Source organism: Dendropsophus ebraccatus, chromosome 8 (assembly GCF_027789765.1).
Source record: "Dendropsophus ebraccatus isolate aDenEbr1 chromosome 8, aDenEbr1.pat, whole genome shotgun sequence".
NCBI lineage: Eukaryota > Metazoa > Chordata > Amphibia > Anura > Hylidae > Dendropsophus > Dendropsophus ebraccatus.
The window spans coordinates 23594744-23610885 of NC_091461.1; the positions used below are offsets into that span (position 1 = coordinate 23594744).

The following is a 16142-nucleotide window of genomic DNA, read 5'->3' on the forward strand; positions in this document are numbered from 1 at the left end:
GCTATATCCTATGAAGAACAGTGGGGCTATATCCTATAAGGAACAGTGGGGCTATATCCTATAAGGAACAGTGGGGCTATATCCTATGAAGAACAGTGGGGCTATATCCTATAAGGAACAGTGGGGCTATATCCTATGAAGAACAGTGGGGCTATATCCTATAAGGAACAGTGGGGCTATATCCTATGAAGAACAGTGGGGCTATATCCTATAAGGAACAGTGGGGCTATATCTTATGAAGAACAGTGGGGCTATATCCTATAAGGAACAGTGGGGCTATATCCTATGAAGAACAGTGGGGCTATATCCTATAAGGAACAGTGGGGCTATATCCTATGAAGAACAGTGGGGCTATATCTATAAAGAACAGTGGGGCTATATCCTATAAGGAACAGTGGGGCTATATCCTATGAAGAACAGTGGGGCTATATCCTATAAGGAACAGTGGGGCTATATCCTATAAGGAACAGTGGGGCTATATCCTATAAGGAACAGTGGGGCTATATCCTATGAAGAACAGTGGGGCTATATCCTATAAGGAACAGTGGGGCTATATCCTATGAAGAACAGTGGGGCTATATCCTATAAGGAACAGTGGGGCTATATCCTATGAAGAACAGTGGGGCTATATCCTATAAGGAACAGTGGGGCTATATCCTATAAGGAACAGTGGGGCTATATCCTATAAGGAACAGTGGGGCTATATCCTATAAGGAACAGTGGGGCTATATCCTATGAAGAACAGTGGGGCTATATCCTATAAGGAACAGTGGGGCTATATCCTATGAAGAACAGTGGGGCTATATCCTATAAGGAACAGTGGGGCTATATCCTATGAAGAACAGTGGGGCTATATCCTATAAGGAACAGTGGGGCTATATCTTATGAAGAACAGTGGGGCTATATCCTATAAGGAACAGTGGGGCTATATCCTATGAAGAACAGTGGGGCTATATCCTATAAGGAACAGTGGGGCTATATCCTATGAAGAACAGTGGGGCTATATCTATAAAGAACAGTGGGGCTATATCCTATAAGGAACAGTGGGGCTATATCCTATGAAGAACAGTGGGGCTATATCTATAAAGAACAGTGGGGCTATATCAATCCTAGGAGATACTAGGATAAAACAAAGATTGTCATACTAGACATAGTCATGGACTGCAGTACCAGGCACAACCACACACATGTATGAGCACTGTTTCTCAATAACTAGAGCTGAGTGAACTTTGAGCATGTTCAGGTTTGTCCAATTTCGAACTCTTGTTGTTTGATTATGGCTGAAGAAGTTTGATACAGCCCTAAGGCCTTATTCACACATAAAGATGTCCATCATATCGCCCATTGTTTTCTATGGTGCTTATCACACAGTCCGCTTTATCATGGATCCACAATCTGCTTATTGAAATATAGGACATGTCCTAGTGCGGATCATGATTAGAAAACAGAAGTCTATGGGATCCATGTTTTTCATGAACGTCACTGATGTCACATCTGTGATGTCCGTGAAAAACTCTGAAACTCAAATCTAAGCAAACTAGTTTATTTTTATTATAGCTTGGTTCCTCTAGAGATTACAGCTGATCGCTGGGGGTTTCAGTAGGACGATAGCTTGTGATCAGTTTATTAACAAGGGATCCTCCTAGCAAATTAGAATTGTCCAAAGTGTAGGACCCCTTCATTATCCGTGTTCAGCTTTTAGAATCTGTATGTATATTAAATGATGGCTAAAAGGATAGGCAGCTACCATAAATAGCATAAATTGTATTGCACTGGCATATATATATATATATATATATATATATATATATATATATATATATATGCAGGAGCTCACAAAGACAACTGAGGGCCTAGGGCAAAAACAACACATTTCGGCCCCTTACAGCCAACATATCTGTAACTTACATCTTCAATATTTTAATTAAATAATAGTCTTAGTCTTAACTTCACATGGGTAACATCCCTGGTAGTCCAAGGTAGTAGAGAGGGTTGTGGTTGTATACCTTGTGATTTGGGATAGTGACAGAGTTAATAACATCCCTGGTGGTCCAGGACAGTGACTGAGTTAAGCCTCCTTTACACGGGCTGATTATCGGCAAGCGTTTCTAGAAACATCGGCCTATGTAAAAGTGGCAGAGACAAGAGGGAAAATACCTGGGCTGATCGTGCCTTTTGGATTGCTTTAAAATATATTGTTATCGGCCACACATCTTCCTGTGTAAACAGATGATGTCAGACTTTATATATACAGTGATTGTGCGGTCCAGCCGCTTCATTACCTGTGCCTTCAGAAGGCGCTGCAAACAAGTGCCAATCTCACTGATCAGGGATCGCTTGCCCATATGGGGCCATGTAAAAAAACTCTTAATGATAACATCCCTGGTCATCTAGGGCAGTGAAAAAATTAACGGCAACATCCCAGGTGGGCTAGGAAAGGGAAAAGCGATGAAAGCTTGTACTGAAGGCTGCCAGACTTGGATTGAGAGCGCTTTGGAAGAAGACCTCACAGTTTTTCATGATTGCAACTTTGTTTAGGAACATTGATTTGGTTTGTAGTGGCAGGGGGTGGAATGGGGGAGGGGCATGGTCTGCATAGGTGGTCTTCATTACTGTACTCTGACCCAGGAAGTCTCCCTCACCTTCCAAATCATAGCAGATCCACCTAAGGCTGGGGTTTGCATCAGGGGACAGGACTGTGGAGGTAATCTCTTCATAGCTGTAACCCCTCTCCCCCCGCACAGAGAGTGCTGCATGTATGTGCCCACATATGTCCTGCTCATTCCTTCATGCTCCCTGCAGTCTCTGTCAGCCCTTGTGTTTACCATCCTCTCCATTCCTGCTATAATCTGCCTGCACTTACACTCAGCTATACACACTGCTGCTATAATGTGCCTGCTCTTACACTCAGCTATACACACTGCTTCTATAATGTGCCTGCACTTACACTCCGCCATTCACACTGCTGTATAGAAAAGTTTATGTCACTGTCCTCCTGCACAGCTCTGTGATTCTCACTTCCTGATTGGTCCATGCTGAACACACACCCCTTCCCCACTGCAGTCATGTGACCACACAGACCTCTGACAGCAGCCCATTCTCTATTCTAGCCTGTTGTACTACGCTACTGCTTTATAGGGATCTGCAGCTCCATCCTGTATCTACAAACTGCTGCTGTGTTTTCAGGTTTATGCACTTACTATACATTATACTCCACATGCTGATGCTATACTGTACAGTAACTTATAATATCACAGATTCAGGTATTTCTAAATGTTTGTTTCATCTGTTCTACATGTTATTCAGAATCTAAAATCATTATTTTTGCTTGTGGAACCAATTGTCTGCATTTCAATGTTTTCTTGGCCCCTTCACCCCTCTGGGCGCCTGTACAGCTGACTATGTTGCACAGACTGTACGTCCACCTCTGTATACAGTACATGTATTCATACATCCGGTCCTTATGTCCAGTAGCAGAACAATCTACCAGACACAGAACATTCCTAATTGACTCCTTGCACTATTACATGAGATTGCGTCTTCTGATCAGTTAGGCGTCTTTGAGAAAAGCTGTAATTGAAATGAAGGATTGTGCCGTTTCCAAGCCCTTATTTCCATTTTTCTCGGTTCCCAGTGAAGTCTTCCTATTCACTTTGTCCGCTTGAGCTATTGTCATAAAGAGTGTAATCACCGGCTTCCTGCATGATAAGACTGTACAAACAGATTCTGCTTATCTGTAATTGTTTGGAGACAGAATATTAGATACATAAAAAGGATGTATTACATACTCCAGGAGTCTCTAAACATGACAAGGAAGAAAATAAAACGTCAGTCTGTTTGTAAAAGCTCCACCGATGGGAACCGTGCCACTTGGCATCCGAGCCATCCACTGCCTGGGGAGAGGTGTTCTGATTGCGGCTACTTAGCAGCAAATAGACTCCTACTGAGCCTACCAGGAACAAATCTCTGATGGTAAATGATAGTGTGCGAGGCATTACTGTACATCACACACAGCCTGGGAGGCCTCATGTAATGTCTCATTCATGACAAATGCTAATGTGAATGCAATCTCTATTCTATATGCAAATATACGAATCTGATGCCTGCGTTATACAGGAACCACTAAGGAAGACTATGGTCTGTAATGTAAAAGTGTAAATGTATGCAATGAAACGTAATCTACTGTATTCCCATGCAGTTGTGCCTTACCGTGCCTTGAGCACACTTGTGGAGTTGCTAAGAAACAGAAAAGATGACGGGATGGATGATGGAATGAATAATAAAGATGGCAGCAGGAACGAAATAGAAAATTGACCCTAAAATTTTGGGAATCCCTAGATCTATTCCTGAACAGTGACCCTAACACCAGACCTATCCCTGTGCATCCTTGGATCTATCCCTGAACAATGACCCTTACACCAGACTTATCCCTGTGCATCCCTAGATCTATCCCTGAACAGTGACCATAACACCAGACCTATTCCTGTGCATCCCTAGATCTATTCCTGAACAGTGACCTTAACATCAGACCAATCTCTGTGCTTCCCTAGATTTATCCCTGAACAGTGACCCTAACACCAGACCTATCCCTGTGCATCCCTAGATCTATTCCTGAACAGTGACCTTAACATCAGACCAATCTCTGTGCTTCCCTACATTTATCCCTGAACAGTGACCCTAACACCAGACCTATCCCTGTGCATCCCTAGATCTATCCCTGAACAGTGACCCTAACACCAGACCTATCCCTGTACATCCTTAGATCTATCCCTGAACAGTGACCCTAACACCAAACCTATCCCTATGCATCCCTAGAACTATCCCTGAACAGTGACACTGCTGACCCTCACTGTGCCAGAGAGAGTCCAGCCCTAGGATTCTGTGAATCCTTAGCTCTATCTTTTAACAGTGGCCTTAACTGTGACTGTAACACCAGACACCGCTGACCCTCACTGTCCCTGAAAATATCCCTAAAGAAAATCCAGATCTATAAAACAAGCCCTAGCATTCTATGCATCCCTAGATCTATCCCTGAACAGTGACCCTAACACCAGACAGTGCTGACCCTCACTGTCCCTGAAGTTATTCCAAATGAACCTTAATCTGCAAAGCCGGCCCTAACCAGACAGGAGCAAATGCAAAAAAGATCAAACTGGGACAAATAACAGCAAATAAAGAAATAAAGAACCAGCTAAAACAGACTAGGAACAAAATCAGTCTGCAACAGTGCACTAAAAATTACATGGAACACTGTGTTTAAATGCACAGAGCATCTGTTATAATCTGCATCACACTGCAAATATTTCTTTTTTTTTTTTTTAGAGAAATGTGTAAGTGATGGATTTGCAAAAGAAGAGCTTGTAGAGCCTCATTGAAGAGTCTCAAAACACAGGACTAGCCAGATATCTCTCGGGAAGGACTCAGCCAAGGGGTGGCTCCTGTAAGGAAACCACGAAAACCACCATATAAAGTGGCCCTATGAGTCAATGTAATGTCAAGGGAAAGACCAAGGCCAGGTATCCATCCACAGACAGCTGTTTCGGGGTGTTGAACCTCATCAGTGTGGAGCAGGATTCTGTCTAGGTAGGAGCAATGCCTAGTAGAGCCACTAGCAGTCGGCAGTCTTATTATTTGGCTGGTCTCTCCAAGATCAGCGATCTGTTTCTCTTATGGCTCTACTAGGCATTGCTCCCACCTAGCCAGAATCCTGCTCCACACTGATGAGGGGCAACACCCCGAAACAGCTGTATGTGGATGGTTACCTGGCCTTGGTTTTTCCCTTGTCATTACATTGACTTATAGGGCCACTTAATATGGTGGTTTTGGAGGTTTCCCTATAGGACCCACCTCTTGGCTGGGTCCTTCCCGAAGGGATATCTGGCTAGTCCTGTGTTTCGAGACTCTTCAATAAAGCTCCACAGGCTCTTCTTTTGCATATTCATGTTTCCCAGGAGGCAATGCACCTAGAATTTCACTACATTGAGCGCCTTCACTAGCAGCTGGCAGTGTCATCGTTTGGCTGGTCTCCCTGAGATCAGCGATCTGTTTCTCTTATGATATGAGTGATGGCAAGCTATGTAAAGTGCTGCGGAATAGGTTGGCACCCTATAAATAAAGGAATTACTATTATTATTAGTACGTCTCTCCATGTAGTAAACGATATACATCCTTCCTCCTCTGTGGCTGTCAGACTGTCCAGTTTGCGCTGCCCTCCTGTTCAGCCAGCTTCTGGCGTTGTCCTGCTGCTCTGCTCTCTGATTGGCTGAGTGGAGACCAGAACGTCATGAGGAGGAGAAAGAACAACAACAACGAAGCAGCGTGAACTGGGAGATCTGACAGCGACAGCACCAGGGGAGCTGGGGAGGTAAGTATCTAGTGTTTTATTGCTTTACAGCCTGGGAGGCACATAGAAATTTCGTAAAAAAAAACCCTTTAAACAGAAGCTAACCAATCAGAAACTACTACACCAAATGACCCTGAGTTAAGCAGGAAGGTCAGATCCCGACTAATAAGAGAAGATGAAATTGCAGGATAGTCCCTGCACTTCATATCACCCCTAACAATCAGAGTTCTCCACCGTTTCAATCCCCTCCAAGGATCTCGCATTAGCTTCGGAGTACATCAGTATTTCTTATCCCTCCTCCCTTGAGATGTGAAGCTCACACAAGGGAATACATAAACTATCTTCTCTATATAACGGTCCTGCTTACTGACTGTATGTATAACACCAACCGCACTGTAAGCAAATCCACTATCTGCACTTTTCCAGGAAAATCTTATCAGTAGTTTTTTTTCCCCATCAGATGAATTACAGAAACCAAGCAACCCTGACAAGGATCTGATGCTCGGCTGCAGTTCCAGGAACACTAACTACGGTATAATGACATTGTATCTCGGCTCAGCCCCATGCTGGATGTTCTTACCAGGATGGCCACTAGTTATATTTTATGGCTGCGGTGTGCTACATACAGTTCCCAGTCTTCTTGGAAATGGCAACTGTAAAGTTGATCGCCTCCATATAATGTATATACAAGTAGCACATGTGTTTCATTGTACCCCCAGGAGAAGAAATCTTAAACATTTTTACAGTGTTCTTTTTCGATTGTTGGGCGGCAGTAAAAGCAAACGATTACGGAAATACCATTTCCAATTACTGCGGAATGGAAAGTGGAGCGGACTTTAGTGTGACACTCCGAGGACTAACGGGACTGATCCTGGGTCCTAATGCAGAAGCTGCCGAGGCTCCTACTGTAAAATAATATAGTAATGGTGGTCTATGGGGCAGACGGGTATATGAATGTGAGTGGTTGTATTGGTGTCTATCATTATACATTTGTTGTTTCATGCAGGAAATCCTTGTGTTTAATACTGCGGCTCATCCTGAAGGACTCAATATGAGGAATCACTATGGAGACCAACCTGATATCATACCCCAAGTCCAGTAGCATGGTAACAGCATCTCACTTAGGCGGAAATACGGAAAAAAAGAATTTTATTCCAGCATGGCAAACAGAGCGACGTTTCAACCTTATAGGTCTTTCTCAAGCATACAGAGTTAGGACAAAATTTGGAGTATAAGGTATTGCCGAATATGGAGTATAAGGTATTGCCGAATATGTGATGCATCTAGTCCGTACTTGTAATATAATATTTGTTAGGATTCAACCATTTTTGCTTTTAGTGATGGTTTTATCATCTTTTAATCTGTTGTTTCTCACTGTTTTTAGACATGTCCGCTTGTCTGCCATGGGTCCACTAAATGATGAGCGTTCAGACTACAGAGGAGTTTATATTTTCTGCATCCTGATGTGATTTCAGCCGAGCCTTCTGCCATATTTGCTCCAGCTGCCTTCTGTGATTCCCTATGGGATTTATACTGGAAGCTGTCTCATAAGAACTGACAATCATGAAGTGATACTTTGACGAATGCGGTCCGGAGTTGCCAGCTTGCTACTGTACAGGAAGCCACCTTGCCCAGGTCTATTTGCTACATGTGTTGCTATATGGTCCGATGGTACCACTGAGAAGCGGACACACGCGGACTGAGTGTGTGCTTTTGCGCTTATGGATGGAGGGACCACAGCACATGATATTGGTGGAACTACAGTACACAGCAATATGTGATGGGTTGCAGCTCATGACCTGAAATGGTGAGTGGGGAACTACATCAATAACAGTGATCTGTGATCACCAACCTGTCTGCATGAGGAGGAGCTGTTTATGCCGTATGTGCTTCTGGAGAGGCTATGGTGTGACTTTATCCTTGAACGCTCCGTATGTGACCTGCTTTGGATGCGGTTGAAGATCGGCTGGAGTACAGGACTTTTTACCGGACCTTTCCTTGTATTGTATTAATGTTTGGCAGGAGTTAGGTTTCTGCCGTTGGCACTGGCCGGCTGACTCACGTCAGGCTGAGCGTGGTGAGTTGCTATGGTTGCGATCACATGATCGCGACTGTCGACGCCCACCTTGCTGTGATTGGTGTTGTTTAGCGCAAGCGCAGTAAGCGCCGTGAGACGCCGGCGCCTGTGCTTATCGCGCTCCTCTGTAGCTCAGATAGTGGATGCACCTGTGGGAGACTAGCGCCCTGTGAGTAGTTTTAACCCTATGGTAATAAATATAGCACTTGATGTTGTTTAAATAAAGTTTATCTGTAATTGTTGTTGAAACACGGGTTATTAAAGGTTAATATGTGTTAATTATATGTTCCCTGTTCATTGGCTGATGATCCCTTATATACTGCATGTTTGTCCTAACTCTGTATGCTTGAGAAAGACCTATAAGGTTGAAACGTCGCTCTGTTTGCCATGCTGGAATAAAATTCTTTTTTTCCGTATTTCCGCCTAAGTGAGATGCTGTTACCATGCTACTGGACTTGAACTATTTTGTCCCTATAGGACACAGGGACAGGTAACTTTTGCATCTATATACATTTTTGTGTTTGATATTACACTTAGACCGGAGGGTCTGTGTGGGGAAGTGCTATAGTGTACATTGTTTACATTGATATCATACCCCGGCTAAGCACATAGGAGATATTAGAGATATTGTGGCATTCCAAGGGTTTTTGATGGATCATTAAATTGGATATAAACATAAAAAGCACAAAACAAAATAATGCATGTAGTGTGTATCAAGGTTATTCTAATTCCCAGGTAGAGTCAGTGGAGTAATGTCTACATTTTATTAACAGAGGATGAGGGAATAGACGCCTGTATGTGGTAATATGTATTGCTGAACTGTACTGTAATTTTTTTTTTTTACATTTTCACATTGATCATGGCATCATGGGTAGAGATGATCGAACAGCGAAAAATCTTTGGTTCTATAGAACTCGAACCTTCCGCATTTGATTCCCGATGCCTTCTTGGTCCGTGGGGAAGAAGGAGAAAGCCCAAGTACCGCCTGGAATTCCAGGATTCTGCCTAGGTAATAGGCTGTATCCCAGAATTCCAGGCGGTACCGGGGCTGTTTCCTCCTTCCCCACGGACCGGGAAGGCATCGGGAATCAAATGCGGAAGGTTCCACAAGGTTCCAGTTCTATAGAACCTAAGATTTTCCGATGTTCGATCATCTCTATTCATGGGCCCTCTACTAGCAACAATGGCTTTGCAGAGAAACTGCAGGGCTGTTCAAGCCCTCGTCTTGTGACAGTTAGATACTGTAGTCTGTATAGCCAAGATAACTGTCAATCACTGCTCACTCTGCTACAGGCAGCAGTGCTCTGGACGCAGACAGCTTCCCCAAGTATAAAGTCTAATCTGTTACTAACAGGAATTATATATAGACATCACGGGAGGCTCAGTAATGGTAGTGATATGGACCAGGGCTTATGCAGCCCTGCAGTTCCCAGCACAGCCATTGGTAACAGTAGAGAGGACATGTCACCCCTTACTTCTACTCCATGTAAAAAAAAAATGTTTATCTTTTAGTTATATTAAAGTTATATTTCATCACCTTGGGCATACACCTTCAATAACTGACGTCCGAGTTATATCTCCCGTCCATCACAGTAAATTATTTTGAAATATACCAAAAAAATTAACAATAAAATTAAATAGGTTAACCAGGGTTAACAAACCGAGTTTGTTACTTGAGTATTTTAGTGCTATATGTTTTCCAACCACCAAGTGTATCGTGCCACTAAGTGTTTTGCAACCATTAAGCTTGCTGTGAAGCAAATAACTTTTTCTTCAACCCAAACTTCTCGGTGATTCCAGGAGGGAAGCCTCCCCCTTAGAGTAAGCTGCTGGGCGTGAGAAGTGGGCGCTCAGCAGGTTCTGCTCCTGAACAGGCATCAGTTTCTTGTCTTTTTATGCAGAGCCGGGAATATGTTGACACCTCATACATAAGTAATGATCTTTCCTTTCGTCTGTAGACCCGATCTCGCAGATAAATGGAGATTAAACCGTCTTTTTCGTTCTTTAATGCAGACATTTCTTTGTCTTTGTCCCATTTATGAATGCACAATGAAGACAAGTTTGGATAAAATCTGTGTGGTTTGCACTAACTCGAACTTCAGAAATTGCTGAAACGTACAAGTGAATGATGGCTCTTCCTTCTCTCTCTACAGATGTCCAAACCGCTTTGTTTTCTTTTGGGCACCTATCGGTAGTTTATTTAATTCGTATTTTGTATTCGTATTGATATACAGCTTGTATGTCTACCTCTACTCTGCAAAAAATTATCAGAATCTTTCCTTTAACCTTTCAGGACCTTCATAATGGTCCATAATGCAGTGTCCTGATACCCGTATTCCAGTTGTCATGTGGATGTAGAACACCTTTTGGGTATTATATGTTCTTTGTGTGTACTTTTATTTCATTTGTCACACTGCCAAACAGCCTACAGGTATAATGTCACTGCAAGGGTTAACACTGGGGTGTAAAGATTTGGCCACATGATGCTTTCTAAGGAAGAGCTAAAGGTGCTTTCCCATCATACATATGTTAGACTTATTAAAGGGGTACTCCAACATTTTTTTTTTCTTTCAGATCAACTGGTTTCAGAAAGTTGTGCAGATTTGTAATTTACTTCTGTTTAAAAGTTTTAAGTATGTTCTGCAGGAAGTGGTGTTTTTCTAGTATGACACAGTGCTCTGTGCTGCCACCTCTGTCCATGTCAAGTACTGTCCAGAGCAGGAGAGCTTTTCCATGGGGATTTGCTACTGCTCTGAACAGTTCCTGACATGGACAGAGGTGGCAGCAGAGAGCACTGTGTCAGAATGTAAAGAATACATCACTTCCTGCAGGATATACAGCCAGGGGCAAAACTACCACTATAGCAGCCATAGCGGCTGCTATGGGGACCACCACATCAGGGGGGCCCATTGCCTACTCCTGCAATACACTGGGCCCCTTGAGCTGTCATCATTTGCAGCACCAGGTGGACAAATTAGGGTCGGTTGGGAAGGAAGGGGGGCCCAATCAAACGTTTGCTATGGGGCCCTGCTATTTCTAGTTACGCCCCTGTATACAGAAGCTGATAAGTACTGGAAGACTTGCATTTTCTTTAAGATGGGAGTAAATAACAAATCTGTATAACTTTCTGACACCAGTTGATTTAAAAAAAAAATTCCTCCCCCCATAATACCCCTTAATTCTCCAATAATCCCAGACACAGGAATGGATTCCTGTCATAGTATGCTTCAGCATGTGTTCCCGCCTCTCCACCAAGGATGGGGGACCTCAAAGGCTGGGCTCCCACTGGTCACACATCTATAGCATATTTAATTAATATAACCTATAGATGGGTTTGATGTGTATTTTAGCTCAGTCCATATGGCCATAATACTGATGGTAAAATCTGGGCATATTATTACTTGTTTCTGTATGAGTTCAGTATAGAAGTATGTACATACCTGTATGCCTCGGAGAGATGGTTTTGCTGGAAGTGGTTGAGTGGGCGTATTCTTCTGGACAGGTGGAGGTGGACGTAGTGGATGGTGGTGGACATTGTGCTCATGAGATTCAAATATTCCTACTGGATAACTGATGTCCACTGGTTGATAACAATGTGGTCTGTGTGGTTTCCCGCCCTGCAGATAACACAGTGATTGAATGCTCAGTCTTGTGTTTAGTAACTAGATACATGATGATCAGGAAGGAATATAATTAGAATGAAAGGACTGTCCAAGAATTTGATATTGATGGCCATCAATATCAGAACGGTTAAGGTTTGGCTACCAACAGCTGGCTAAATAAAGGGGATGGGGGGTTGAATGGACTGAGCATGGTCTAGTAATGACTAGAGATGAGCACAACTCGAGCGTGCTCGGCATTTAAATACCAGTGATGGAAGAAGTTGGATAGAGCCCTAGAGAGTCCAGGAAAACATGGATATAGTCCATGTTTTCTAGGAGTCCCTAGGGCTGCATCCAACTTCTTCAGCCACTGGTATTAAACCATTTACATTAGTAGATCGGTGCAAGCGCGGGGATCCTGTTGGTGCAGTACTTTTTTTGAAACGCTGCCCAGTTCATGTGCATGGCGCCAGTCTTTGGCTGTGCGCATAGCTGACTCTAAGCAGTGGGACCATATCCCTCCCCTCTGTGACGTGGCTCTATTAGAATCAATGGCCCGCCCCCAGTGCATAGAGCTGGGCCGGTGCATGGGCAAAGAATAGCGCCGAGTGTGAGACCAGTTTCCAAAAAAGGCCAATAGGATCCCCGTGCCGGTGCCAATCTGCTACTGTTAAAAAAAAAAAAAAGGGATGTACCTCATGGTACACTTTAAAATGCCGAACGATCGGACGTGAGCATGCTGGAGTTGTGCTCATCTCTAGTAGTGAATATGCAGTGTCCCAGAACATGCAGACTACTACTCCTATTATGGCCATTTCTCTTGCTGTGTCAATGCCTGTTCTGGTAAGTGTTTGCACTGCAACTGCTGCTGGTTTTCCCCTAGTATTCTCTGGTAATGTGCATTTTCATGTGTATTCTCATGTGTTCCTGTGTATTACAGTGTACAGTGGTATGCAAGGCTGTTGATCACGTGACCTGTAACCATGGTTCCTCCAATGGCCGACTAGCTCTGGCCAGGAGCAACCATGTGACCTCCCACTTCCTGCTGACAAGAGAGTTGAGCCCCTGCTTCCAAGCAAGGAGGTTGTGTGGTTCTATCCTCTCCCACAGAAGAGTGACTAAGTCTGCTGCTATATACCAGTCTTCGGCTGTATCTGCCTGCTCAAGTGTCCGGAGTCTTCTCTCTCATCTGGGTGTCATTCCGTTATCTCTCCTCATCGCTGCAAGGATTCACAGCAAGTATTATTCCCAAGCTAATCCACCCAGCAACGCTATTTCTCTCATACTCCTACTCCCATCATCCGGCACGTATTCTCACAGCCTATGCAGCACCACTCCTGCTTTATTTGTCAAAGCCTGCTATATACCCGGTTGCATCCGGACAGAACTGTTGCTACTAGTTACCTCATCTATAATAAAACCGCTGTTACTGAACCCTGGCATTGGTGTCCACTAACTGGTGCCCTGACTAAGTGCAGCGAAGAATCGCATGCCCATCATCACCCGCGGATTCCACAGACCGGCCCTACAGCTGTGCCGCCCTCAGGCCTATACCGTGACAAGTATAACCCCTGCAGCTGCCCCGGTCATTGCCCGCTCATAACACCAGCACTGCGGAAGTGGCCCCCAGGGGCCAGGGCATCGCAAATACATTCGGACTGCTTGGTCCACTGTGGTTCTTTGGTTTTCAGTCATAAGATTGAATTCATTCTTTCAGTCAAACCTTTCCGTTTTGGTGTTGGGAGATTCCAGATTCTCAGTCGTTCTGTAGCACAACCAACATCAGACTATAGAATCCATCTTATAGATCTAATTCTTCCAGCAGTTGAGTTGAGTCGATATTGATAGACCGCCCCTAAGTATTACATGACATATAGCGGCAATAAGTATGGAGGTCATCCTCACCTCGTGGCCCGGCAAGGACTTGCTCAGCAGTTGTTTGCACAGCTTTGTGCTGTATTCTTGATTAGCTTCATTTGCCCGGCCGGCTCTTGATGGACTCGCTGACCTGCAATATAAATAATTGAATAGAACACAGAAGAGCTTCACTCTGCAATGACACGGTGGAGGGTCTCTTCATTTTTATTCACCGTGGCTAACAACGGGAGTAAAAAATGATCAAATACTCTTGCAGGACTGAAAATAAATATTGATTTTTTTGGAAGCCACTAGCCTGGTAAATTAGCTTCTGCAATCTGTGGAAATAACACCCAGGAGACCGCTCTAATGAATCCAGGGCCTGGCCAATAAGGGCCTCAAATGTGGAGGCTACAGTTCAGTTGACTAGGTTTCCATCAAGGGTTAGCCAGATAGCAGCTAAGGCCGCCGGAGCCATAGAAACCTTTTTTTTTTCTTTGCTGTTTGCTTTGTCACTCGTGTATCGGTCACACACAGTTTGTCAATTTATTTGCCCTGTATATTAGAGGGGATGTAGCGCTTCTAGTTTAGATTTATAGCTCATTTTAGGCTGGCCATTTGGCGCAAAGAAGAAATGGAGTAGCCATTAGCTAATATGTGAGAGTCCTGAATGGGGCACCCTGTCTGTCAACTTAGAGTTCCATAATAGGGTTTATGAATATCTGATGTATAAACCAGCTAATATTCATATATATACAGGGTGGTCCAAAAGTAGGTGGACAGTATGTGTAATAAGGTTATGAATCGGAGGAGATTTATCAAACATGGTGTAAAGTGAAACTGGCTGAGTTGCCCCTAGCAACCAATCAGATTCCACCTTTCATTTTCCAAAGAGTCTGTGAGGAATGAAAGATGGAATCTGATTGGTTGCTAGGGGCAACTGAGCCAGTTTCACTTTACACCATGTTTGATGAATCTCCCCCGTCATAGCATTATTACACATACTGCTCACCTACTTTTGGACACATATATATATATATATATATATATATATATATACTGTATATATATATATATACACACACATACACACACACACACACACACACACACACACACATAATTTAGTACATTCTATGATGCAGAATAACTGTTGGGTTTCCTAGATTACAGAGAACATAATTTATCAGCTATATTATCATCAGGTCCCACTGGAAGCGGCCCGGCTCGCCTCCTGTGCTTCAGCCCCGGCCCGGTACCCGTGGATAGAATGGCGCCTTACACAGGAACCGAGCCACGGTTCAAAAAGTGGACCGCGGCGCCGGCTTCCCCGTAACTGCGCCGTTCTACCAGTGGTTCATATTAAAGATGATGTACCTGATGGTACATCCTCTTTAAGGAGGTATTACCATCTCATACAGTGAACGGATGGAGAACCTGTGGCCCTTTAGCTGTTGCAACCTACAATTCCCATCATGCCTGGACAGCTTGCACTTTTCAGTCACAATCCCTGGTTTAAAGGGGTTGTCCGGCGATAAAAAATTATTCACAGAATAACACACATTACAAAGTTATACAACTTTGTAATGTATGTTATGTCTGTGAATGGCCCCCTTCCCCGTGTTTCCCCCCACCCACGCTAGACCCGGAAGTGTGGTGCATTATACTCACCGCATGTCGTGTCGTCCACGGTCTCCGATCGTCAGCAGTGACGTCTTCTTCGTGAGGCCGGCGGATCTTCCCGAGTGCCGGCAACCCTCTGCAGCGTCATCCGAAGCTCAGCCGCGATTGGCTGAGCACAGTTATGCTCAGCCAATCGCGGCTGAGCTTCGGATGACGCTGCAGAGGGCGGCCGGCACTCGGGAAGATCCGCCGGACTCACGAAGAAGACGTCACTGCTGACGATCGGAGACCGTGGTCGGCACGTGAGAGGTAATGTATAGCGCACCACACTTCCGGGTACACGGGTGGGGGTGGTGGGACACGGGGAAGGGGGCCATTCACAGACATAACATACATTACAAAGTTGTATAACTTTGTAATGTGTGTTATTCTGTGAATAATTTTTTATCGCCGGACAACCCCTTTAAGGTATGCCATCACTTTATGGTCATACAGACTCATTCAACATCTTGAGAAAGAAGGGATAGCAGTTCTAATTCACTGTTTTCCCTTATGTAGTGCCCCCAGTCTCTTTGCTTTGTAGGGAACAGCAGCATAGCCCAATTGATTTGAATGGAGAAGACTTGCCCAGTGCCCCAGA

General features: G+C 44.1%; 1 protein-coding gene across 5 annotated transcripts in view; it reads right to left on the reverse strand.

The window, feature by feature from the left end:
• The window catches only part of ADAM12 (ADAM metallopeptidase domain 12), a 395681-nt gene that overhangs the window by 14578 nt on the left and 364961 nt on the right, over positions 1-16142 (reverse strand). For 4 of the 5 annotated variants that reach the window (XM_069980036.1, XM_069980034.1, XM_069980038.1 and 1 more), the window contains 2 exons: positions 13928-14030; positions 11861-12037 (listed from right to left, as the gene is read on the reverse strand). In XM_069980036.1, the coding sequence (XP_069836137.1) occupies positions 11861-12037; positions 13928-14030 (280 nt within the window). Of the gene's footprint in view, positions 1-10191; positions 10606-11860; positions 12038-13927; positions 14031-16142 lie in introns of those variants that run through there. The other variant, XM_069980035.1, reaches the window with a different exon arrangement.